Here is a 26,231-nt window from a genome sequence, read left to right on the forward strand (position 1 = left end):
GTTGGTGTGTTTGAAGGAGAGTCCACTCTCCAAGGTAAATTCTGTACATTATTATTACATTACTTCATAAAACTACTGTTTGGAGTAAATTATATTGTGGGGGAGGGGCAACCATTAATTGATTTTAATTTCTTTCAATAGGGGACTTTTTGAGATAAGTGCTTTGAGTTAAGAGCTCGCTCCGCCGCTGAACCAAGTGAGCTCGTAAGTTTAAGCCACGCCAGTTGTGACGTCAAAATTTCATCTCTGAATGCACGTAATTTATTTGCTCAAAACTTGGTAACATTTTGATCTGAAGTCCCATCAGAGTGAATTTTAACACAATATTTGCCGGTCTTTGGGTCTCCTCACTCATCTTTGTACTAGTGTTGTCCCCATACCAATATTGTAGTACTTTTCGGTACTTTTTCTAGATAAAATTTAGGGATGTCCGATAATGGCTTTTTGCCGATATCCGATATTCCGATATTGTCCAACTCTTTAATTACCGATACCGATATCAACCGATACCGATATCAACCGATATATGCAGTCGTGGAATTAACACATTATTATGCCTAATTTGGACAACCATGTATGGTGAAGATAAGGTACTTTTTTTTAAAAAAATAATAAAATAAGATAACTAAATTAAAAACATTTTCTTGAATAAAAAAGAAAGTAAAACAATATAAAAACAGTTACATAGAAACTAGTAATTAATGAAAATTAGTAAAATTAACTGTTAAAGGTTAGTACTATTAGTGGACCAGCAGCACGCACAATCATGTGTGCTTACAGACTGTATCCCTTGCAGACTGTATTGATATATATTGATATATAATGTAGGAACCAGAATATTGATAACAGAAAGAAATGGGGGGAGGGAGGTTTTTTGGGTTGGTGCACTAATTGTAAGTGTATCTTGTGTTTTTTATGTTGATTTAATAAAAAAAAAAAATAATAAAAAAACAAAACGATACAGATAATAAAAAAAACGATACCGATAATTTCCGATATTACATTTTAACGCATTTATCGGCCGATAATATCGGCAGGCCGATATTATCGGACATCCCTAATAAAATTGCATTATTGGCTTTATTTTAACAAAAAATCTTAGGGTACATTAAACATATGTTTCTTATTGCAATCAAAGAAATGTAATCATAGTAGTATCAACTTGATACGCTATTGTACTTGGCATCATTACAGTGGATGTCAGGTGTAGATCCACCCATGGTGTTTACATTCAGGGTGCTAGCTTGCTGTTAGCGGTTAGCTATCGTATCCTCCTACGGTGTGTAGTGAAGCATGTTTAGCTATTCCTGGTCCTGCAGGGATGATACTTGTAAGAAACATACTTTATTTGTCACCATGGAGGCGAGGATTAGTGATTTAGAAGTAGCTACAACACTGCAGACTGCGGATGGACGTTCGCCGCTAGCTAGCTAGCCATGTCTTAAAGCACCTCTTCCTGAGGGTGTTTCAGTGTTATAACTTCACCTTTATCTTTACTTTTTAGGCCAAAATGCGTTCGTTCTCCTTTTTCTGTCTACACACATTGTCTGCTTGTAGGTACTCCGTGATTGTGCGCTGCCAAACATGCTCCTCTGCTCGTAAAACCAGCAATGTCATGATGTGACTACGCGCCGTCATGCCCGGGAACCATTTTTGATTAATTAGTACCGCGATACTATACCAGTACCGGTATACTTTACAACCTTACTTTGCACTAACATATTTTAAATGCAGTCACTGGGTTTAAAATCATTCATACTCACTTAGTCACGTCCTGGTTGCCCCGTGTTTATGTTTCAGCAACTCTTCTTGGTCAACATCAGTATTGTCCTGCCCATCCTTCCTGGACATGAGGTCAGGACATGAGGATTTCAAAGAAGGATGAGCTCACCTTCACCACAATTGAATCAGCTTTCACTTTCAGGTTCAATAAAAGGAATGAGAGTGACTGGGATGTGAGGAAATGAGTGACTCAGGAATTCATCTTCCTAAACACCAAACAACATTAAACAATACTAGTGCTCAAACAAATACATTCACATTCAAATCACAATTTGTATTTATTCTAATTCTAAATCGATTCATAAGTTTCGAGTATCAATTAAAAAAAATATACATAAAGTATATATATTTTTATCTCTTTTTGAATTAAAAACATTAAACAACTACGATTGATGTTATTGTTATTATAATTATTGATACTGTTTCTGATATACATTTTTGGTTTTCCTATTTTTTAGTATTTTATTTGTATGTCTTCTCAGTTGCTTGGTCAATGTTTAATACTAAGGAAAGGAAAATCTGTGCACACGCGGGCCGGACTATTAAAATCCTGGCATTAAAACTAAAAAAATAAAGACAACTTCAGATTGTTTTCTTTGTCTTACTTTGGCCAAAAATAGAACAAACACATTCTGAAAATATTACATTAAAAATATAGAAAAAAAATATCGGCAGAGGTTAAGTTTAGATCCATGAAGGAAAGAAGAAAGTGAATGAATGTTTACAACTGAATACATTTACATATGCATAAAAATGTGTTTTCTTTTATATTATTTTTTTTAATGAATTAACGTTTATGACAACATTTTTCCAAAACACAATATAGAATGTGAGATATAACAGGATAATGCATATATTTATCATTTGTTTTCAAAACAGTTACAAAAAAAGTGGGACCCCAAAAATGTACTGTAGGACCCCATTTTTATGACTTGATGGGGTCCCCGGGACGCCATTGTGAAAATTCCTAGCGCCAACACTGATGGAATATTGGTGCGTGCAAAACAGCAGCAGGCGGCTGTGGCCTGCGGGCCGGTTCTAATACTAATCAAATATCTCGGGGGCCGTAGATAATTCATTTGTGGGCCGGATCTGGCCCCGCGGGCCTTGACTTTGACACCACTGTCCTAAGGATTGTAAAGCTGTGGTTGGTTGCTCTATTTTTATTTATTAGATCAACATTTTTGTAAATAACATTTTAAAAATACATTTCTAAAAATAGGTTTTGTGGACCAACACGGCGCGTATAAGTCGTATGTTAGCAGCCATGAGGAGTTTAAAGGGGAACTGCACTTTTTGGGGAATTTTGCCTATTGTTCACAATCATTATGAAAGACATGACGACATATGTTCTTTTTTTTTAATACATTCTAAATAATAAATAAACGTAAATAAAAGTCCACCTACAGAGGAGTCAATGGTAGCTCCACTATTCCGCCCATAAAATCCATTAAGTACCCATTACAAAAACACCAACAATACTTAATTTACATTTTGTGACTTAAATATGAACCAAGTATTAGTGATATTATTATTATAAGCGCTAACGCAGACAAACTATTTATAGCGGTGACGTGATCAATTCCCTTTTCTCCCTATGTTGACACCATCGAGTGGTCTGCTGTGTCCTCGCGATCATAATTCATGCCTAGTGGCCTCCGACCGGTAGGAGGCCACTAGGAAGACCCAGGACACGTTGGGAAGACTATGTCTCCCGGCTGGCCTGGGAACGCCTCGGGATCCCCCGGGAAGAACTGGACGAAGTGGCTGGGGAGAGGAAAGTCTGGGCTTCCCTGCTTAGGCTGCTGCTCCCGCGACCCGACCTCGGATAAGCGGAAGAAGATGGATGCTTGCAACAATGGATGAAAGCACATCACACACTTTCACAGATTAAAAATTAGCTGTAAGCTTTTCTAAAAAGGTAGCTTGTGAGTCCTTTTTTAAAAGCATCCACCGTCTGTGGGGCCCTCAGGTGATCATGAAGTGCATTCCACAGACGGTGGGAGCTGGCTACTTCAAAAGCGAGCAGACGGTGCCATTTGCCTGACCGGGTCCTAGCTGAGGTGTGTGGTGAGAGCAGGTCAGTGAGGTAAGTAGAGGCATCATTGTGCAGACAGTGGAGGGTGTGTAGGACGATCTTGTACAGTATTCGATACGGGCGGAGATGGGTAGCCAGTGAAGAGTGCGGAGGATGGGGTGATGTGCTCGTACTTCCGCACCCTCATCAGGATCCTGGCAGTGCTGTCCTGAACATACTGGAGCTTATGGGGACTCTTGCCAGGGATCCCGATGAGAAGTGCCTTACAGGAATCCAACCTGGAGGAGACAAAGGCATGGACGAGCTTCTCTCCAGCTGGAAGCAAGAGGAAAGGACAGAGTTTAGAGATGTTACGCAGGTGAAAGGAGGTGGTATTGCACATGTGGGAGAAAATGGTTGTCGAATGACAGGTGGGGGGTCAGACTTGACCACAAGGTTGGTAACAGACAGAGAGAAAGGAATGTTGTGGCCTGAAAGTGAAACTGAGGTGATAAGGAAGAGCAGAGTTGTTGAAGACTACCGGTTTGGATGGCTTCTGTTTTTGAGCCATTCAGCTGTAGGAAGTTTTGGAACATGTGTTCATCTCCTCCAGGCAGAAGCTGAGACAGAGAGGGAGACCTTGAGGTAGAGTTGTGTGTCGTCAGCATAGAAGTGGTAATAAATTCCATGCCTGCTGACGACACACCCGAAGGGAAGCATGTAGATGGTGTAAAGGGTTGGACCGAGTACGGAGCCCTGAGAAACCTCACAGGTGACTGTGTGGGGACGAGATTTAGCATCTCCCAGGACCACGTACTCTGTTCTGTCAGTGAGGTAGGAACGAAACCAGTGTTAGAAAGGCTGATAAAGTTCTGGGCACAGTGAAGGAGGATGTGGTGTCCGATGGTGTCGAACGCAGCAGATACTGTAGGTTGAGAAGAATGAGGGGAGATGTGGAGCCCGAAGTCAGAGGACATCAGCAGATTGCTGGTTCCTCTGATGCAGACCTGGGCAAATTAAGGCCCGGGGGCAAAATACGGCCCGTTAAGCTCTTCAATCTGGCCCGCCGGACATTCCCAAATATTTTTTTTATATCTTTAAGATCAAAACTGTAGCTACCATTATAATGTGCAATGATGTTTTCGAATTACAGTGAGTCTTGAACTATACAAAGTATTTCAATGGTTGGAATCTGCGCCTTTGCATGCTATACTAGTTACTATGGTAATCTAAGTCACAGCAGCTCAGACGAGGCACCAAGCAGTGTGGGTGGGGAGCGTTTCCACAGTGTTTCCAGAGCGGCCAGCCTGAAATGTGGGTGTCAGGGACAGACGCGGAAGGAGATTTTTACAACAAAGTTCTAAAGCTCAGTGATGTATCAGACATATCAGATTGTATGTGGGTTTATTTTTTTACCCTTCGCGTTCATATTTCGCTGTGTTTGTTGCATTTCACTTGATTGTAAAATATGTCGATCGAGAGGGGGTGCGACATTCATATGTTGGCAATATTCAGTGTTTTATCGTTCATAGTTAATGTTATAAATCCCACATTCTTTATTTTTATGTACATTCTGGGTGTCTCATTCAGTAAAAAAATTAAACTTTCATTCTGTTTTTAAGGCGGTCTATCATAAGCATTCAATCAGACATTATTGTGAGGTTTTGTATTAGTGTTCCTAAAGATAGCTATAGCGGCCCCAGACACATTTTTTTCTAAACGTAGTATAGAAGAAAACAAACAAACTATATTTATTTTTAAATAAATATGAGAAATTATTATTCTTTAGTAGAATCTAATCATGTGCATATTACACAATAATGTAACATTTATTAACGTGTGATGGTAATTTATCACATGCTAAGTGAGATATGTCAAGCCTTTATTGGTTATAAGTTTGATGATTCGCAACCCCATAAGGGAAAAAGCGGTAGAAAATGGATGGATGGATTGATGGATGGTTTACAGTTTATGAAAACTTTGAACTGAAAATCTCAGAAAATGTAAAGTTTCATAAACTGTAAGCTATGATGATCAGAAATATAACACATCAAGGCTTGACATATCTCACTTTGCATGTAATATGTTAATATCACAGGTTAGTTTCACATTTGAAGCTAATTGCTGACATAAACAGACTTTTACACAATATTTTAATTTTATTAGTTTCACCTGTATAACATAATGACTGAAAAAATATGGTTGCAGGAAAACATGCAACTTTTCTCTGACAACAATTGAATATTCACCTACCGAAAATGCAAACTTTTGACCACAAATTCAGTCGCTGCTCGGTGACATTTGTCTAGCGGCAGACGTGAACTGGAGCGAGTACTTGCCCGCCTCTGAGTCGGTCAGAATCTGTCTCTCGTCATGCTCATCTAAATGAGAAGGCAATCATTTCAATGCAACAAATAATAGCGCTAACATGTTAGGAGGTGTTAGTTAGTACCTGTTGTATTCAGATGTTATTGTTAGTTTTGAGATGATTGTGGAGCTGAGAGGAGTTAACTTTTTCGAGAGTTTTGGATATGAATGGGAGGTGACAGATTGGTTTGTAACGTGAAAGGGGTTTGGGATTAAAAAAATAATTATGAATAGGACATTTTAGCATTATGTTTGTGTTAGGGTTGTACGGTATACCGGTATTAGTATAGTACCGCGATACTATTGAATCATATTCGGTACTGTACCGCCTCTGAAAAGTACACCTAACATCCACTGTAATGATACTAAGTACAGTAGCGTATCTAGTCGATACTACTATGATTACGTCGATATTTTTTGGCATCACAACATCTTATTTCGGTTTTTTTAACGTGTATGTTATGTTTATAAACTCAGGAAATATGTCCTTGGAAACATGAGGACTTTGAATATGACCAATGTATGATCCTGTAACTACTTGGTATCAGATTGATACCCAAATGTGTGGTATCATCCAAAACTAATGTAAAGTATCAAACAACAGAAGAATAAGTGATTATTACATTTTAACAGAACATGTTAAAAGAGAAAGTAAGCAGATATTAACAGGAAATGAACAAGTAGATTAATACTTCATTTTCTACCACTTGTCCTTAATAATGTTGACAAAATAATAGAATGATAAATGACACAATATCTTACTGCATATGTCAGCAGCTAAATTAGGAGCCTTTGTTTGTTTACTTACTACTCAAAGACAAGTTGTCTAGTATTTTCACTATTTTATTTAAGGACAAACTTGCAATAAGAAACATATGTTTAATGTACCATACGATTTTTTGTTTAAAATAAAGCCAAAAATGAAATTGTTTGTGGTCCCCTTTATTTAGAAAAGTACCGAAAATATTTTGGTACCGGTACCAAAATATTGGTATCGGGACAACACTAGTTTGTGTTCAGTTACATAAAAGTGTTTATCCTAAACATTCCTGCCACTTCATTTTTCACAGTATAGCATTTTTAAGTGTTGTTTTTTTTGACAAATACCGTACATATATAATATCGTACCATGGCCTTAATACCATGTTAATATCGTACCGTGACATTTTTATATTGTTACATCCCTAACAGACGCACATTAATGAAGGATGACATACAGTATGATGGACAAATGGAAAGACTGACATACATTAGTGATCAATGGATGGTGAATAATAGGTAACAATATCTATTGGCTGGAAACATGGACAGACAAACAAACGGATGGATAGAAGCACAGACATGGATGGAGGGAGGAAAGCAGACGGGGGATGGATGGATGATTGACAGACGGATAGGTCAACTTTCACACATCAATGATGGGTGGTGAATAATGGGAATGAATGGATGGATGAATAGATAGCTGTATTAATGGGTGAATGGATACTAGGTCACGCATGACGATGGACTAAAGTATGAATGAATGAAGAATAACAGTACATACAGTAGATAGACTTATGGAAAGAAGTATGAATAATGGATGAGGAGTGATAGATAAACAGTATGATGATGTTCCATTAATACACTAAATGCATGGTTGATACATAAATACATGAACGATAAATGATGAACACTAGAGTTTGTTTTTTTTAGCTTGTTTTGAAGTACTTTTGTAAAATGATTGAGGTGGTACGAGTATACGGCATATGAAATGTGCTGCGTATGAAACAATATCTGCTACAAGAATCAGCTGTGGACAGGATGAACGGTGCAAACACTGCTGGGCTTGAAAGGGGAGAGGAAGGAGGAGGGACGTGTGGGGCGGAGGAAGGGAGGCAGGGAGGGAGGGAAGAGGGGGTGAGACTTCCAGCCCACAGACGTCAACTCTTTGGAGGATTTTAGAGGAGGCGGAAAAAAAAAGAAAAGAAAAAGAAGATGATCGTCTGTGTTGTGCGGAGCGAGAGAGAATGGTGGAAGTTGTCTAGGAGGACTTTGCCTTGCAGGAATGCAGCAAATGTCAACTTGTGACATGTTTGGACTCAACTTAACTGTGGACTAAAACTACCAAACACATCCTGGTAAGTCCACTATCGTATTTATCCAAATCATTAAAAGCTTGCTGCATGCATGTAGTGTAGTACGTAACGTAGAGAGAACCGTCACCTTATGGCATGTCCTCCTGCAGAGGAACAGCCTGCTGACCCCCTGCTGGTTCCCTTGACCACAGTCTAAGATGATAGACCCTCAGATTCACTTGCATTACAACTACACGGGGAAGTTGGCCCACCGGCCCACCGTAGGCAACAGCTCGGGCAACCTTGGCACCAAAACTCTCCTCTTCCTGGCCGCGTGCACCTTCATCGTTCTGGAGAACCTGACGGTGCTGGTGGCCATCTGGAGGAACCACCGCTTTCACAACCGCATGTACTTCTTCATCGGGAACCTGGCGCTATGCGACATGCTGGCCGGGGTGGCCTACCTGGTCAACCTGCTCCTGTCCGGCGACAGGACGCTCTACTTATCGCCCGTCATGTGGTTTGTCCGAGAGGGCAGTATGTTTGTAGCATTGGGTGCCTCCATCTTCAGCCTTCTGGCCATCGCCATCGAGCGCCACCTGACCATGATCAAGATGAGGCCCTACGACGCCAGCAAGAACTACAGGGTCTTCCTCCTCATCGGCACCTGCTGGTTGATCGCCATCTCTTTCGGAGTTTTGCCCATCCTGGGATGGAACTGCTTAGACAATCTCCCTGACTGCTCTACGGTCCTCCCCCTGTACTCCAAGAAGTACGTGGCCTTCTGCATCACCATCTTCATGGTCCTGTTGCTCGCCATGTCGGTGCTCTACGCCCGCATCTACATCCTGGTCAAATCCAGCAGCCGCAAGGTGAGCAAGAACAGCAACTCGGAGCACGCCATGTCCCTGCTGCGCACAGTCATCATTGTAGTGGGCGTCTTCATCGCCTGCTGGACGCCCATCTTCGTGCTGCTCCTGGTGGACGTGGCATGCGATCAGCGCCACCGCTGCTCGATCCTTTACAAGGCCGACTGGTTCATCGCGGTGGCCGTGCTCAACTCGGCCTTAAACCCTGTCATATACACTCTGGCCAGTCGGGAGATGAGGCGGGCCTTCCTGGGATTGGCGTGTTGTATTTGCTACCGGGGGAAAACATCGGCGCCGGGCAGCGGGAACAGGCAGTGTCTGGAGCCCAGTCGCAGCAGGAGCAAGTCCTTCAGCAGTCAGAACAACCAGAACCAGCAGGGATCCCGGCAGGCGGGGTCAGAAAAGGAGGCGGACTCTGGACAAGTTGGGAAGGTGGCGGTGGATGCAGGACCTAGTGGCGCTCATGCTGAAGGATTCGTCCAGAATGACGTAAATGGAGTAAGAATCGAGTCGAGGATGGTCGAGGATTGACTTCTGGCAAAGACTTGTCAAAATAAGATGGACTCCTGTTGAGAACAGGTTGGGTTCTGAGGACAGACTTTGATTTAGCATTTGCACTGCACGCATCAATTCTGATTGTTGTTCTCCCATGTAGCCAGGGGTGAACACCCATTAATAGGACTGGAGTACATAGGATTCCATCCAGCCATGGACCTACCTGGTCACAGAGCACATACGAACAATCCACTCCTACAGTCAGGGTAGAAACTGAACTCCAGTCTAAAGTCAGCCAAGTGAACCACTATACTATCTGCGACCTCACTTGCAAGGTGTAAATATGCACCGGCTCCCAAAACAAAACAACACAAAGAACCTAAAGATTAAATCGAAAAAACAATGACTGCCGTTTGTTTACTTCTACACCTGAATCAGCCAGCGGTGTAAATCATCTCTAGATAAATATTATGATGTAGTACGACTGTGACAATCGCCATTATTTATTATTCCTCGCTATATGCACTAATTCTGCATGATAAACAATCGTCACCTACTCCCACATTCCAACGGCTTGTCTCACCATTTTGGAACAGAGCTGCACAATGGAAGCTGCCTGTGTTGCTTGTGGCGTAAAGGCCCCACCTTGTGGTTAGGTTCAAGAACTCCAGCTCATCCAAAAGTGCACATTCTGTGTAGAAACATTGTACAAAATGAACTTTCTAATTGAATAACTGAAATGAGAGCATGATCAGAGTCTTGAACAGGTATTTAGTTATTAAGAGATGCTGCATGTTTAAATGTAATCAGTTGCAATTACCTCATTAGGCCAGCAGAGGTCGCCATTTATTCCTGTGACGTATGCGTCGCCTCTTCATGTCTGAAAAATACACGAGACACGTTACATTACATACCACATTTTTGCAATAAAAGCTAACTAGAACCGCAATACTGCATTGATGAACAACATTTCTACACATCCACGGTTTTATTGCCAACAGTCATACAGAAAAATGTTAAATCCATACAACCAAAAGATCGTTACTTGTTCCAGCTCTCGCTTTACGCTTTTTTCCCCCCTCCAAAAAATAGTGACTTCTTGTGCGATCGATTCTATGTGACAAAGTTGTATATTGTGTGGAAAAATATCACATTGACCCCACATGGATATAATAATAATAATAATATTAAGAGAGGGGAAGGTTGTTGTCGAGCAGCAACACGCAACAGGGCCAAAAACACAAACAAGCTCCACCAGTGGAGAACAGGCATGCTCCATTGAACATCACCTATTGCACTTTGAAGAAGAAATGAAAAACATCCATAGTTTTTGTTGTTGTTTTTTTTACAAAGAAAAGGCACATTTTCATCACCGGAAACCCCAGACAACAAGCCATGTTCTTGGATAGGAATGGGATTTTAAACTGATTTCTACTATTTCCAATATGATGTGATTAAATTTCAGCATGTAGAAATCCACATTATTTGCATCCCCTTTCTTGTTAGTGAATTAGTTGTCTTTTTTTTAAAAATGTATTGTTGTCTTAGTTTAAAAACCTTCTGGAATAGTGTTGCAAAATTAAGAATTATCTGAATAAAATTAAAAGTAAAAAAAAAAATCTGCCAATTTAGTTGAATTTCTACCTTGCACTATGGAATATTTTTTCAAATCAAATCTCATTAATAATAGTATGAGAAAAGGTTCCCCATAAAGCCATGGATTGTTTCCCTGCTGAATGTTTATGTAATGTGACACTTTGTGTACCCACATGGTTGTTAAACATGTACACTCCCCCCTTGCAGCAAAATACAGGCACGATTGATAATATATATATAAAATATAGCATATAATATATATATATTACATTGCATCGGTGGAGTCAAACCCATTAAATGCATGCTGATTTTGGTTCAACCTCCCTCCCTTTTCATTTTGGTTTTGATGGACGAGAGCATTGAGAAGTGGGACTACACAGAGGCAAGAGAGCATCTTTGCTATCATTGTAGTGATGGATGCTGAGGAAGGGCTATGTGCTGACACCTAGTGGCAACATGAGGGAACTCTTGCCTCTGTGTCTTCCACCTTAGTGATTGTGCTATTGTGGTCACTCAGATCATTTAAATATGTTCAAAATAATCTGCTGGATAAATCCCTAAAGCAATGACTGATCAAACCGTTAAAAATAAGAACAACCCAAATTGGAATTGTGTTAAAAGTGTAAATATTTGTACAGTGTCAGCACAGACAAGCCTCTCCTCCAAATAATGAGGTTTACGAATAACTTTTTCTTTAGTTCATACGAAGTAATATTAGGGCCACACCAGAAAGAACAAATAATAAAACTTTGAGAATAAAATCTTTCTATTACAGGAATAAGGATGAAATATTACAGAAATGAAGATGTATACAATAACAAAAGTTGTTATAGTCGAAATAGGTAAAATTTGAGAAAAAAGGAAATATATATAAGAATAAAAAAGCATGAAGGGGTGATATTAAGGAGAAAATAGCAATTGCACCGTTATATTTGAATATTGTTAAAAATAAAGTTTTTACTAAAAAAAAATACTTTATTAGAATAAATCATAATATTAAAGCTGCAATATTACCAGATTAAAGTTGAAATATCATTAAAAAAGTTTTAATTGTATTTGAATAAATACACAATTATACTGTATTTAAGCTATAGTAGGATAAAAAGAGAATACATGGTCATTTCTTCAGAATAAAGTCATAACTATACTGTAGTTGTAGTAGTTTAGTAGTTTTTATAGGATCAAAATATCCTAATGTGTGAGAAAAAAGTCATAAAAAGTAACAGGATTATTTTTCTTAATTTTATCGCTATCAAGTCATATAATGATCATAACAATCCAAAAAGCTTTCTTTTTGTAAAATACATGTGTAATTTTCGACAGAAAATGCGGAATATTAAGAGAAGTCTTAATTTTGGAAGACTACTAATATCCATTTTGTACGTAACATTTCAACTTTTTCTTAATGTCCCATCTTCATTCTCATGACTTTTCTGTTCTCCACACGTAATTTAATGATTTTGTTCCTTTCTAGTCTGGCCCTAATACTCCTTGGTAAAGCAGGGAAGTACTTTCAAAACAAGAGTTGTTCTTTAAAGCCACTGACAGCACAATGAAGGATGTGTTTGCAATCCATCACTTTGCTAAGTAACACCAGCAAAAGCAAAAAAGTCCACTTGGGACATTTTTCCTTCTGTATAAATGTTATTTGTGTTTGGGGGGCGGGCTTGAATGGTTTCAGTAGAAATGTGGTTGTGCTTGACAGACAATAAAGTTGAATTCGTCGTCTAAAATACTCTCGCCTCTCTGAGGTTTTGTCTAAACTACAAGAATGTGTTTTTTTATGTCATCTTTTTGAACACCAAATCAAGATATTGTGTATCCTATGTCTTCTCAAAAATATAGCATTTCAGTCATCACAACAAAATAACAGTTCTATAATAAATATTTGTTTTTCCTTAGACAAATCCAAGCAACTTTTTTTTTTTTTAGCAGCTTCCCTCAAGCGTTTCCTTTGAGTTCGTGAGACGGTTGGAGGGACAGTTCCTGCCGTTTCCCATCAGGCATTGCGAGCGTCACTGTTTCCATACCACAGGCTGCAAGAGGCACAGTTCGCTCCCAGCTGACATGATTGGCAGGTTGTTTTCACGGTGGTGGCCAATAAGGTGGCTGATGCTGTCAAACACGTGATCTTTTGTCCGCACCTTTTAAAAAAACAGTTTTTAGGAATAAATCGATCACTCTTTGATTTGACTTTGTATCGGACTCTCACCGTGCCCTCAGGGTCCACCAGCAGGAGGTGTTTGGCAAGTCCATTGTGCATGCCGGTCAGCACGTATGAGCCCGGGTTGGTGGTGCTTTTGCGCACCAGGAAGTCGCCGTCGTCTCTCAGCAGTTTTTCGGCGTCGCGGCGGCTCATTTTGCCACGGTACCACGGCTGGCCCTCCAGCTCCTCCTGCGCTCGGAAAGCTATGGAGCGAGCCAGGAGTGGGCTGGAGTTGTCCACCGACGCCGCTTTGTGGAGAGCGGACACCTGCGACGGGGCTTGGGACTGGATGGCATCCTCAAAGGGCTCTGCTCCAAAGGGACGGAAGGATACATCAAGCTAAAGACTCTTTAAAAATGAAAGTACAACCCTCACATTTCAGCATCCATATTCGTTCAAAAGACAATATTATTCTCAACTGAATATACTTTAGATAGTCAGTGTACATAATCACGTTTCATCAAACATATATTAAAGTTGTTGCCCTAGGGTAAACTGGGTAACACATGGAACACTGACAAAGCTTAACCTAATGTTACTATAACAATCTACAAGGTTAATATAGGTTGCTTCTCTTTCTTCCCCTCCATTTTTCTGCATTCTTTTGTATCTCTAGTTATCATTACGTATATGTATTGTTGCATTTGAACAACTGTATTGTTGATAATAAAGGTAAATTATTGGTATTGTTCATTATCAATAGCGCTATTTCTATTGGTATTTGTATTGCTCCATTTGTAGTGTAATAATGCTCATTGTCATTTCTGTATTATTATTTATTTCGCTAACTGCTTCTTTGCCATCACTTTTACCATCATAATTGTGCATATCGTATTTGCTGATGTTGCTCTATTGTTGTTGTTCTTAATGTTGTGTTTGCTGTTTTTGTTTTTGTCTCTCTGTCTAATCCCCCTCTCGTCACCACAATTTCCCCCTCTGTCTTCCTTTTTTTTCTCTTTCTATCCCCTCCTGCCCCGGCCCGGCTGCACCAAATGATAATATAAATATAATAATATAATATAAATATTTAATAAAGTCAAATACAAATAAGGCAACAAAAGAAGTATCCTACACTTCTCTTTTGTAAAGTAAATCTGAACAGCCGATATGGGCATCTACATCTACTATATGATTAGCCTGAGAAGCTGCACAAGACAAAAATAAAATAAAAATAGAGTAGTCAATGTACAACTTGTGTGCACATCCATTGTGGGCGGGCTGATCACTCTCTCCGTGCCCATTCAGTAGCTACTGTGCTAAGCGCTGCTTTTTGAAAGTTTTTCTAGCTCAATGTTACTATAACAATCTACAAGGTTAATATAGGTTGCTTCTCTTTCTTCCCCTCCATTTTTCTGCATTCTTTTGTATCTCTAGTTATCATTACGTATATGTATTGTTGCATTTGAACAACTGTATTGTTGATAATAAAGGTAAATTATTGGTATTGTTCATTATCAATAGCGCTATTTCTATTGGTATTTGTATTGCTCCATTTGTAGTGTAATAATGCTCATTGTCATTTCTGTATTATTATTTATTTCGCTAACTGCTTCTTTGCCATCACTTTTACCATCATAATTGTGCATATCGTATTTGCTGATGTTGCTCTATTGTTGTTGTTCTTAATGTTGTGTTTGCTGTTTTTGTTTTTGTCTCTCTGTCTAATCACCCTCTCGTCACCACAATTTCCCCCTCTGTCTTCCTTTTTTTTCTCTTTCTATCCCCTCCTGCCCCGGCCCGGCTGCACCAAATGATAATATAAATATAATAATATAATATAAATATTTAATAAAGTCAAATACAAATAAGGCAACAAAAGAAGTATCCTACACTTCTCTTTTGTAAAGTAAATCTGAACAGCCGATATGGGCATCTACATCTACTATATGATTAGCCTGAGAAGCTGCACAAGACAAAAATAAAATAAAAATAGAGTAGTCAATGTACAACTTGTGTGCACATCCATTGTGGGCGGGCTGATCACTCTCTCCGTGCCCATTCAGTAGCTACTGTGCTAAGCGCTGCTTTTTGAAAGTTTTTCTAGCTCAATGTGAGTCCAAAGAAAGCAATGGACAAGCAATGTGTGGTTTAAAATATTCAGGAAGTATCCACAGCGCCGTCGATACTGCCTCCCCCGCCCCCTTTCTTCCGCTGCACACCCAGAAGATTAACCAATAAGGTGAAGTGCATTTTATTTTTTTAAATCCTGCTCATTGTAGCAACCTGGCTGTTAAAGTAAAAGAGTTTTGTGATTTCAAACTGTGAGAATTGGTGGCAGTGTGTATGTGTGTGTGTGGGCTGGGTGGCTGAAAATATGAAAACTTCAGTTAGTTGTTGTTGTTTTGGCTTTGTTATCAAATGGAAAGTTGATCCATCACCCCTTATGTCTGTTTGATATTACAAACCCCGTTTCCATATTAGTTGGGAAATTGTGTTAGATGTAAATATAAACGGAATACAATGATTTGCACATAATTTTCAACCCATATTCAGTTGAATATGCTACAAAGACAACATATTTGATGTTCAAACTGATAAACTTTTTTTTTTTTTGAAAATAATCATTAACTTTAGAATTTGATGCCAGCAACACGTGACAAAGAAGTTGGGAAAGGTGGCAATAAATACTGATAAAGTTGAGGAATGCTCATCAAACACTTATTTGTAACATCCCACAGGTGTGCAGGCTAATTGGGAACAGGTGGGTGCCATGATTGGGTATAAAAACAGCTTCCCAAAAAATGCTCAGTCTTTCACAAGAAAGGATGGGGCGAGGTACACCCCTTAGTCCACAACTGCGTGAGCAAATTGTCAAACAGTTTCAGAACAACATTTCTCAAAGTGCAATTGCAAGAAATTTAGGGATTTCAACATCTACGGTCTATAATATCATCAAAAGGTTCAGAGAATCTCGAGAAATCATTCCATGGCCGGAAACCAACATTGAATGACCGTGACCTTCGATCCCTCAGACGGCACTGTATCAAAAACCGACATCAATCTCTAAAGGATATCACCACATGGGCTCAGGAACACTTCAGAAAACCACTGTCACTAAATACAGTTTGTCGCTACATCTGTAAGTGCAAGTTAAAGCTCTACTATGCAAAGCAAAAGCCATTTATCAACAACATCCAGAAACGCCGCCGGCTTCTCTGGGCCCGAGATCATCTAAGATGGACCGATGCAAAGTGGAAAAGTGTTCAGTGGTCTGACGAGTCCACATTTCAAATTGTTTTTGGAAATATTCGACATCGTGTCATCTGGACCAAAGGGGAAGTGAACCATCCAGACTGTTATCGACGCAAAGTTCAAAAGCCAGCATCTGTGATGGTATGGGGGTGCATTAGTGCCCAAGACATGGGTAACTTACACATCTGTGAAGGCACCATTAATGCTGAAAGGTACATACAGGTTTTGGAACAACATATGCTGCCATCTAAGCGCCGTCTTTTTCATTGACGCCCCTGCTTATTTCAGCAAGACAATGCCAAGTCACATTCAGCAAGTGTTACAACAGCGTGGCTTCGTAAAAAAAGAGTGCGGGTACTTTCCTGGCCCGCCTGTAGTCCAGACCTGTCTCCCATCGAAAATGTGTGGCGCATTATGAAGCGTAAAATACGACTGTTGAACGACTGACGCTCTACATAAAACAAGAATGGGAAAGAATTCCACTTTCAAAGCTTCAACAATTAGTTTCCTCAGTTCCCAATCGTTTATTGAGTGTTGTTAAAAGGAAAGGCCATGTAACACAGTGGTGAACATGCCCTTTCCCAACTACTTTGGCACGTGTTGCAGCCATGAAATTCTAAGTTAATTTTTTGCAAAAAAAAATAAAGTTTATGAGTTTGAACATCAAATATTTTGTCTTTGTAGTGCATTCAATTGAATATGGGTTGAAAAGGATTTGCAAATCATTGTATTCCGTTTATATTTACATCCAACACAATTTCCCAACTCATATGGAAATGGGGTTTGTAAGTACTGTATAGCACTTTATATTGTGTTCAAAGTTTACAAACTTTAATCAAAATATCAATCAATCAATCAAAGTTTATTTATACAGCCCTTAATCACAAGTGTCTCAAAGGGCTGCACAAGCCACAACGACATATGGACTTTAGTTGAGGCTGGAACAAATGATTTATATTTAAATTGTTTCTGACGGAGAAATTGCTTCAATATGCAAAGTTCTCTATTTACAAAACCCTGTTCAAGAACCAATTAACTTCAAAAATCAGGGTTTCAATGTAATTGAGTGTGGTGGCATCAGGGCTGCATAAGTGCTGCCAGCACCGGGCAGCTGTGGTTCATTGAGGGAATTCCAACATGTTGATTGCTTCGACAAAAATGGCCGTGTGTTGTGCTACTTTTTGAAGTCAGTAGAATTACACATCAATACAAGCTATACCACTGACTACTCTAAACCAGAGGTTCTCAAACTTTTTTCACCAAGAACAACGTCAGAAAACACCATAAGGACCAACATTAAAACACAGTAGCATAGTAGGCCTAAGTATTCATTAAAACATTTAACTAGTATACTTACTATTTTGGGCCACTGTTACATTACACACAGTTTGAACAGTAAAATTGTGTTTGAATATCTAGTGAAGTGATTCTTTGGCGTACTACTCGATGGAGTCCGCGTACCATTAGTAGTACGCATACCACAGTGTGAGAATTCCTGCTAAAGAATATGAATGTGACTCTTACAACAACTCACGATTCAATTATATTCCGATTTTTGGGGTGATGATTTGATTTATAATCAATTTTTGCTTCAAACCAATTCTCGCAATATATTATCTGGGATAAAAATCATAAAACCTTTTCAAGACTGGTTGCTGGTTACAAAACCTGCTCTTAACTGCTAACGTATGATGAATACAGCGGGTAAGTGCAGAGATGGCCTAAAAACGTATTTATTACAATTGATTCTTTATCATTAAAAATAAACAAATGTTTAAACAATTCTTAAATTGTGAATCGATTTTGAATTGGAATAAATAGGAATCTTGATTTGGATGTGTATTGATTTTTTTCAGCACCCCTACAAAAATGAATCAACATGTATTTCTTATAGTATTGTCCCTGAGAAGCTATACTGCAGGAATACTCAATGTGATTGTTTTAGATGCTACCTTTCCAGAAAGCTGAGGACCTACTTCTCTCTCTTCACTATTAGTTTTATTTGTATATTCCTGAAAAAACAGCGTCCTCTACAGTAAACATTTGATTATGATCTATTTATTTTGTCAGACTTACAGGAGTGCCTTGCTGTTTTTAAGGACCTTTTGCATCAAATCTAGTCAAATATAATTTCTATGAAAACACTACAGTTTTTAAGTATCTGCTGCAAAAATGTGAGTCACATCACATGGACAAAGATAAGACCTTCTGGAGGAAAGGTCTGTGGTCAGATGAAACAAAAATTGAGCTGTTTGGCCACAATACCCAGCAATATGTTTGGAGGAGAAAAGGTGAGGCCTTTAATCCCAGGAACACCATACCTACCGTCAAGCATGGTGGTGGTAGTATTATGCTCTGGGCCTGTTTTGCTGCCAATGGAACTGGTGCTTTAAATGGGACATTAAAAAAGAATGACCTCCAAATTATTTAGGACAACCTAAAATCATCATCTCGGAGGTTGGGTCTTGGGCGCAGTTGGGTGATCCAACAGGACAATGACCCCAAACACATGTCAAAAGTGGTAAAGGAATGGCTAAATCATGCTAGAATTAAGGTTTTAGAATGGCCTTCTCAAAGTCCTGACTTAAACGTGTGGACAATGCTGAAGAAACAAGTCCATGTCAGAAAACCAACAAATTTAGCTGAACTGCACCAATTTTGTCAAGAGGAGTGGTCAAAAATTCAACCTGAAGCTTGTGGATGGCTACAAAAAGCGCCTTATTGCAGTGAAACTTGCCAAGGGACATGTAACCAAATATTAACATTGCTGTATGTATAATTTTGACACCGCAGATTTGGTCACATTTTCAGTAGACCCATAATACATTCATAAAAGAACCAAACCTCATGAATGTTTTTTTGTGACCAACAAGTATGTGCTCCAATCACTCTATCACAAAAAAATAAGAGTTGTAGAAATCATTGGAAACTCAAGACAGCCATGACATAATGTTCTTTACAAGTGTATGTAAACTTTTGATCGCGACTGTATATAAATCACACGTTTGGACTCCAGTGTTCTGTTTGCTAGCAAGGTTAGGCAATGCAAGGATCTGCTAATGTGTTTCAGTGGTCCAAGTACAACAGGAGCATTCGAGTGTTCTCAGGAATTTGCTGCAAAAATGTTTGTTCTCCCAAGTTCTGAACTGAACTCGGGGGACAGTTTGGTCTCATTCTCGGGCCGGATTTAAATAGCACTGCTCTACTGTTAATAAAATGGTTGCTGAAATGTGAGCGGTGTACAATCTTTTACACCATTGGAAGACTTACTCATGTCAAATAAGTCAGTTTGCGCAACCTCTCTAGCAGCGGCCGCCACGCCCTTGGTCACCTGCTCCGACTCCGCCTGGAGTGCCGCCTGCACCTGGGCGTCGATCTGCTGGGTGTTCATGTATGTGGGCATCTCTCCTGGTTTTGGCGCCAGACTTTTGCTCTCGCTGTTTATGTCTAAGGATCCTGTAGAACAGTCACAGTGGTAGCAACGAGAAGAGTATGACCACTGATATGTGCTCCGTATCATGTCGGGAAAATGTGAGTATGTTGACACATAATCATACCTTGTTGTACAAAGACGGACCTCTTCTCCTCGGCCCAGTTGTCTCCGCAGTGGCGGCCTTGGTAATAGTTCTGATCCACAGAGCTTATGCCCGTCTGTGCCTGGCTCCCGTCTGACGGTGTGCTCTGATTAGTCAGCCGGGTGTCGATGAACCCTCCGGGAGGCGGCATCTTCCCGGGGATGTTGTTGTAGTAAGGATGCTCTGCTGACTCCTCCTCCTCCTCCGTCCATGGTAACTCCTCCACGTTGAACACCCTATTACGCAAGGAGCGTGCTTTAACCGCCGAGTGCGCTGCAAAATAAGACGGCTTTAAAGCGCTCACCTGTCGTGCGTGGAGGACGGCTTGCTGGACGGGCACTGCAGGTACTGCTGGAAGCGTAGGTCAAAAGCCTGGCCGATGGTGCTAATGACATCCTGGGCCAGCCCGTCTGAGCACTCCAGGATGTGGCACGCTGAGGACGCCCCCAAAAGTACAAATGAGCACCACTGCAGCGGGGAACAAGTGGCAAAGCAAAATGGAGCATACAGTATACCTCTTCGGTTAACAGGGTCCTTTGCCACATAGGCGACAAAGTCAGTTGTGTCCTGTAATAAAAAGAGAGAAACTTGTTTAAATTGACATGCACCACATGAGTACTTGGATAAGATAATCTTATGCATGTACATAATTTACACTTACAGGGTCTCCACCTGATGCAAAAGAGATGGACTGCATGTGATGGTTGGCTATAATCTGAGGAGTAGAACAATACAGTAGCTATAAAACATCTGTTTTTAAATGATGAAACATGATTTAATAAATTAATTAACCTTTGGCACTGAAAATCCACATCAACTGCAGATACACCTTTTGATCATTGAGGTCTTAAAGGCTCATAAATGAAGTCTTTATCGTTATCTTGGTAACACTTTAGTATGGGAAACATATTCACCACTAATTAGTTGCTTATTAACATGCAAATTAGTAACATATTGGCTCTTAATTAGTCATTATTAATGCCTTATTCTGCATGGCCTTATTATACAACCAGTAAGCCATTAACTAAGAGTCTTCCCTCAATAACCTCAGAATTATTGCTTATTAGTAACCCTAACCCTAACCCTGTTCCCCTAGTGTCCAAATAACTCTAAATTAAGTCTTTGTTACTTAGAATATGTTCCCCGTACTAAAGTGTTACTGTTATCTTTTATCTACAATTTCATCGCTTATTAATGCGTGTTGGATTATTTGTCACTTTGGCGCCACCTGCTGATGGTAAAGTGACTGACACCAAGTGAAGTCCACTGCAGCCTTGATGGGGACAAAACTTTTTTATTTTCATAGTATTATATGATGTTCATAACATGGGTTCTTGTAATGGGTTACTCTCTTGCTAAAGATCTACATTTGTGTAAATTGATTAATTAAAGGGCATCTGCACATTTTATTGGAATTTTGCCTATCGTTCGCAATCATTATGAGAGACAAGAACACACGTCTTTTTTTTCCAGGATTTTAATGATAATAAAAACCGCTTAAAAGATGCGGATAATGGGAGTCAACTCCAATTTTTATATACACACTGCAAGTCTCTATAAAATGTAGTAACAGACACGTTTATAATAATACCGTATTTTTCGGACTATAAGTCGCTCTAGAGTATAAGTCACACCGGCCGAAAATGCATAATAAAGAAGGAAAAAAACATATATAAGTCGCACTGGAGTATAAGTCGCATTTTTTGGGGAAATTTATTTGATAAAACCCAACACCAAGAATAGACATTTGAAAGGCAATTTAAAATAAATAAAGAATAGTGAACAACAGGCTGAATAAGTGTACGTTATATGATGCATAAATAACCAACTGAGAACGTGCCTGGTATGTTAACGTAACATATTATGGTAAGAGTCATTCAAATAACTATAACATTTAGAACATGCTATACGTTTACCAAAATATCTGTCACTCCTAATCGCTAAATCCCATGAAATCTTATACGTCTAGTCTCTTATGTGAATGAGCTAAATAATATTATTTGATATTTTACAGTAATGTGTTAATAATTTCACACATAAGTCGCTCCTGAGTATAAGTCGCACCCCCGGCCAAACTATGAAAAAAACTGCGACTAGAAAATACGGTATGTAATATTTACAATATTTACCATATTTTGGTCATTTTAAGCATTACCAGAATTATTTCCTCAGCGCATTTATTTCCGTTTTCATAGCAGCGCACTTTCGATTTCTGGCAACAAATGTGTGTTCCTACTTCCGGAAACAAACGCGAGTGTTTTCTAATCATGGCAGACTTGGCAACAGACAACGAAGACGACTATTTTCGGACAAATGAGAATTCACAGCCTTATCTTTGTGAAGCTGTATATACAAAGGATGAACTGCTGGTTATAGAAGCGAGGACGAAGGAAGGGTGAAACGGAGCAGACGGAAGCTGAGCGAGTGAGGTCGGCGTGACAGGAAGCTGCAATACATGGAACTTGGAGCCAAGCTAAGCCGACAGAAATGGCGTGATTACCCAAAATCAACAGGAAAAAAATCTTCCCTGCCCAGCTGGAATAAAAAGACAACTGTCCATCGAGTGAGTCACTTTATATTAAACATGATACAGACAGCGCGCCATGCGTGTTATTAGCTGTGTACAAATACAACATCAAATTTGGGCTAATACTTTACAGATACTGTAATATGATTGTTCATGTTTTTCAGTCAGTACAGATTAGTGTCCTATCGCATCGTGTTGTGTATTACAAACTCAAACGCGATTTGGGTTCTGATGTAGAAGCTAGCTTATCTCTCGCTGTATCTCTCTCATGTCTTTTACTGCAGCACACCGATGTGTTACTCTGCTGTAAAAAAAAAAAAAGAGTTCCTCTGTGTTCGCTTTCGCTCTTACAAAAACAATGTCGCTACAGTTTGGTTATTATACAGGTAAATGAAGCATTGTTGGCGGCTTTTGAAAGTGATTTAGAGGTAGAATTGATTAGCTGCATTGTTAACCACCAAAAACGAGTCAATTTTTATATGTTGGACTGCAAAAAAAACAAAAACTTTCTGTCTTCTTGTCTCTCATAAGAATTGTAACCAATAGGAAAAAAAAGTGCAGTTCCCCTTTAAAGGCTGTTCTGCAACTACATAACATTTTATAAATAGTAGTTTGCGGATTGGTTTTCTCTGCCTCAGACTGTAAATAATTATTTGTTGTTGTTTTTTTACTTTAAATGTAACTTCAATAGAAAGTGGTTTCATAGCACTATCTGCAGGTTAAAAAAAAATGAACCCAGCAGAGGGTGCGGTCTTACAAGTGTAATTGATGCAACATTTGAAGTCAGAAAGATGCTTTCACTCAAACGTCCTTCCATCCATTTTCTACCACCTGTACTTCTTGGTAGCTTATACCACGTGATGTTTTTTGAAGTTCTAGGCAGGCATATATGAGGGAGCAGTCAGAAATGTGAAGGGGGCATCATGTGTACATGCTGCTCCATCATGCTCCAGCACTATTTTTTTGTGCCAATACAGAAGTAACATTGCCTTCTCCATAGAATTTGGTTGTTAGCTACAGTGAAGGCCTGATTTACTAAGATCCAAATACTATGTACTTAACAGCATGAGCAATCTATAAAATAGTGTGTGCTATTAGTGGGTGTGTTGCGTGTGATTTACTAAGACTGTGTGTACAATTAAAAAGTGGTGCAGGACGCCTTATTTAAATGAGGATTTAACGTCTACTACACGGGGCAACATTCATGTTTTTATACTCCCACCTGTGGCGTTTTGCTATGTTTTCAAACATGCAGGAGACATTTACCACTTTTTATGGGTGTTTTAAAAGCAGTCATGCAGTGCATCTACTTTGACATCATTTTTTTTCCACTGCTGAAGGTGCATGGGAGAGAGGCTGCACTTACTCCGCTCAATATGCAAAAATGCATACTTCAAGAATTTTTTTTCATGTAAAGGAATATTTTAATGATACATATTCTATGTGAAAAAACAAAAAGTCATTAAAAAAAATACTAAAGGACACCAAAATGGATTAATTGAAATGTTTTTTAATCGGCCCCTTAAGTCCTCCTGTAGCTGGGGATGGGTCAAATGCAGAGGACACATTTTCACCACACCTAGTGTGTGTGACAATCATTGTTACTATAACTTAAGCTATAAAATCATGTTGCTGAATAGACGATGTCAATTTTATTAATTTTTTCTGACCATCCAAATTTGTTGAAACGTAACATAGGACGAAGGATTGTCGCCTGTCATCTGATGGGCCCACCTTTGTCGCTAACCCCAACCCTCAGTCACATTGTACTCTATTCAAGAACTGTGATTGGATATATTCTGAACTTGTCCCACCCATTTACATGACGGAACTAAATATGATTGGATTTTGTTTCTGACAACTAATAGTCCCGTTTTTAATTTGTCAACACTCGTCTAGCGGAGTCTGACACAGGTGATGGACAAGAAAAGAGGGAAGATGATATCATACGAGTGTTGTAGGCGTGTCCCTTTTCCAGAGGATTTCTCCGATACTGCGGATAATTTTGTCAACTTGTCATATATACGTTGTGTGGGTATATTAAAAAGTACTTTCTCAACTTCAAACATTTTGATTTGAGGGGGCTCTGCGGCCTCTTTCTCCTACATAGAGCTGGCCCCGGCGTGTAATCATTTCCTAATGTGTAAATGTGTGTCTTAATGACTGCAAGAGACATGTTATAGAGTTCTGAGTGTCAAAAATAGACATTTTCAGGGCGTCGTACGGGTGCCTCTATTATTTGCAGTTTTCTTGGAACGTAACCTCCGCTAAAAATGGGGTATCTACTGTATTATGTTCAAATGGTAGAGTTTTCCAGAGACACAGTAACTCTGAAAATCAAAAATGTGTTATCACCTCTGCAAAGCATAAAAAGTGTGAGACTAGCAATTGGTTGGTTAGTTAGTAATTAATACTACTAATACCAGCACTGCTACTACTAATAATAATTATACAAACAAATGAAAATATTAATATTTTGGACTTAAGTTAAATTTCCATGAAAGTGGCATCCAGCTGAAGGAACCTGCTGTGACATAAATATTGTGCTATGGCAGTTGACATGCTGCTGGGTGTTAAAGGGGCCCTTTATTGCAAAATTGAATGTTGGTAGTACCTGCTTCTGTGTATTTGGGATCTGCATGAGTCCCGAAAATTTGAAATCAAACTGTAGTCATTGCAGTGATATTTATAAAACAATCTTGTCGTCTTTCATGCTTACTCTAAACGGTCCGTTTGGAATGTGCTCCTTTTGCGACGTTTTTGCCATATGTGACGTCGACAGATTATCCATATATCGTAGACATGTTCCTTAACTTCCTTGCGAGACTCAGCTAATTAAAATGTATTTAAAACCGGCTATGCTACAACATCATGCACAAGTCAGTACCCTAACTTCCAGTTAGAAAAGTGCATTACTTTTAACTTCTATGATTCGTGGCAATGTGCCTTGCACTGTTAGGAAGTCATTGAGTGTGTGCAAAGATTAACCTTGCTTCAACCACAGACCTTCACAAAAAGGGTTTGGTGACTTATATTTATGGCAATGGAGGAGACAATGTAACTGCAAGTAATAACAATAGGTTAAAAATGTGTGACTAATACGTTAACAGTGTAAGCTTGATTTGTTGTGTAGCTAGATTAGCCTTCTAATGTGAGACAATAGCATAACTTTCCACCGGCAAAATAAAGAATCATTTTCCTGAAAAATACTTTTCATTTGATCAATGACTGAAATGCTGTTTGGCAATAGACCAGTTAGTATTACAATCCGACCCGCGCCAACGATTATGTAGCCCGTAGCATAGCTAACTGTATCAGCTGGCTCGGGACTCTTTTGTTTACAAGGTTTTGAAGCAGCACTGCAGTAAAATGATTAACATGATATAGAATAGAAAAACATTTATTATCAATATACACATGCATACTTCCAGGATCTAGCATTGGAGAGATAATGACTCGGTAGAAGTTTACCTTAGCCAGCGTTTTGTACCAGAATTTTCCAATGCGGCTTTCTTAGTTTGTGTCCGCAGCGTTGTCTCCTCCTTCAGCCA

The 26,231-nt window shown here is 39.3% G+C and overlaps 2 protein-coding genes and 1 long non-coding RNA gene across 3 annotated transcripts in view; 1 reads left to right on the plus strand and 2 right to left on the minus strand.

Moving 5' to 3' along the window:
* Positions 1–1,827: 1,827 nt before the first annotated feature.
* LOC133638577 (uncharacterized) lies at positions 1,828–8,383 on the minus strand. The gene is made up of 3 exons (XR_009823650.1): positions 8,369–8,383; positions 6,053–6,180; positions 1,828–1,843 (listed from the first exon to the last, which is right to left on the minus strand). It is a non-coding gene; the product is annotated as an uncharacterized LOC133638577 (long non-coding RNA).
* Positions 8,109–11,328, plus strand: LOC133638576 (sphingosine 1-phosphate receptor 3). Its single transcript, XM_062031337.1, has 2 exons — positions 8,109–8,283; positions 8,391–11,328. The coding sequence occupies exon 2, from the start codon at positions 8,439–8,441 to the stop codon at positions 9,618–9,620; it is 1,182 nt and encodes a 393-aa protein (XP_061887321.1). The 5' UTR covers positions 8,109–8,283; positions 8,391–8,438; the 3' UTR covers positions 9,621–11,328.
* Positions 10,921–26,231, minus strand: part of shc3 (SHC (Src homology 2 domain containing) transforming protein 3) — a 40,753-nt gene continuing 25,442 nt past the window's right edge. The window contains exons 7-13 of the mRNA XM_062031336.1: positions 20,815–20,868; positions 20,669–20,720; positions 20,458–20,587; positions 20,136–20,389; positions 19,849–20,034; positions 13,393–13,694; positions 10,921–13,324 (exon numbers count right to left, since the gene is read on the minus strand). Coding sequence (XP_061887320.1) covers positions 13,196–13,324; positions 13,393–13,694; positions 19,849–20,034; positions 20,136–20,389; positions 20,458–20,587; positions 20,669–20,720; positions 20,815–20,868 — 1,107 coding nt within the window. The 3' untranslated portion in view covers positions 10,921–13,195. The remainder of the gene's footprint in view (positions 13,325–13,392; positions 13,695–19,848; positions 20,035–20,135; positions 20,390–20,457; positions 20,588–20,668; positions 20,721–20,814; positions 20,869–26,231) is intronic.

Source organism: Entelurus aequoreus, linkage group LG21, assembly GCF_033978785.1.
Source record: "Entelurus aequoreus isolate RoL-2023_Sb linkage group LG21, RoL_Eaeq_v1.1, whole genome shotgun sequence".
NCBI classification, from domain to species: Eukaryota; Metazoa; Chordata; class Actinopteri; order Syngnathiformes; family Syngnathidae; genus Entelurus; species Entelurus aequoreus.

Coding starts and splice junctions, on each gene's coding strand:
- LOC133638576 (XM_062031337.1), top strand. CDS start 8,439: ATGATAGACCCTCAGATTCACTTGCATTACAACTACACGGGGAAGTTG.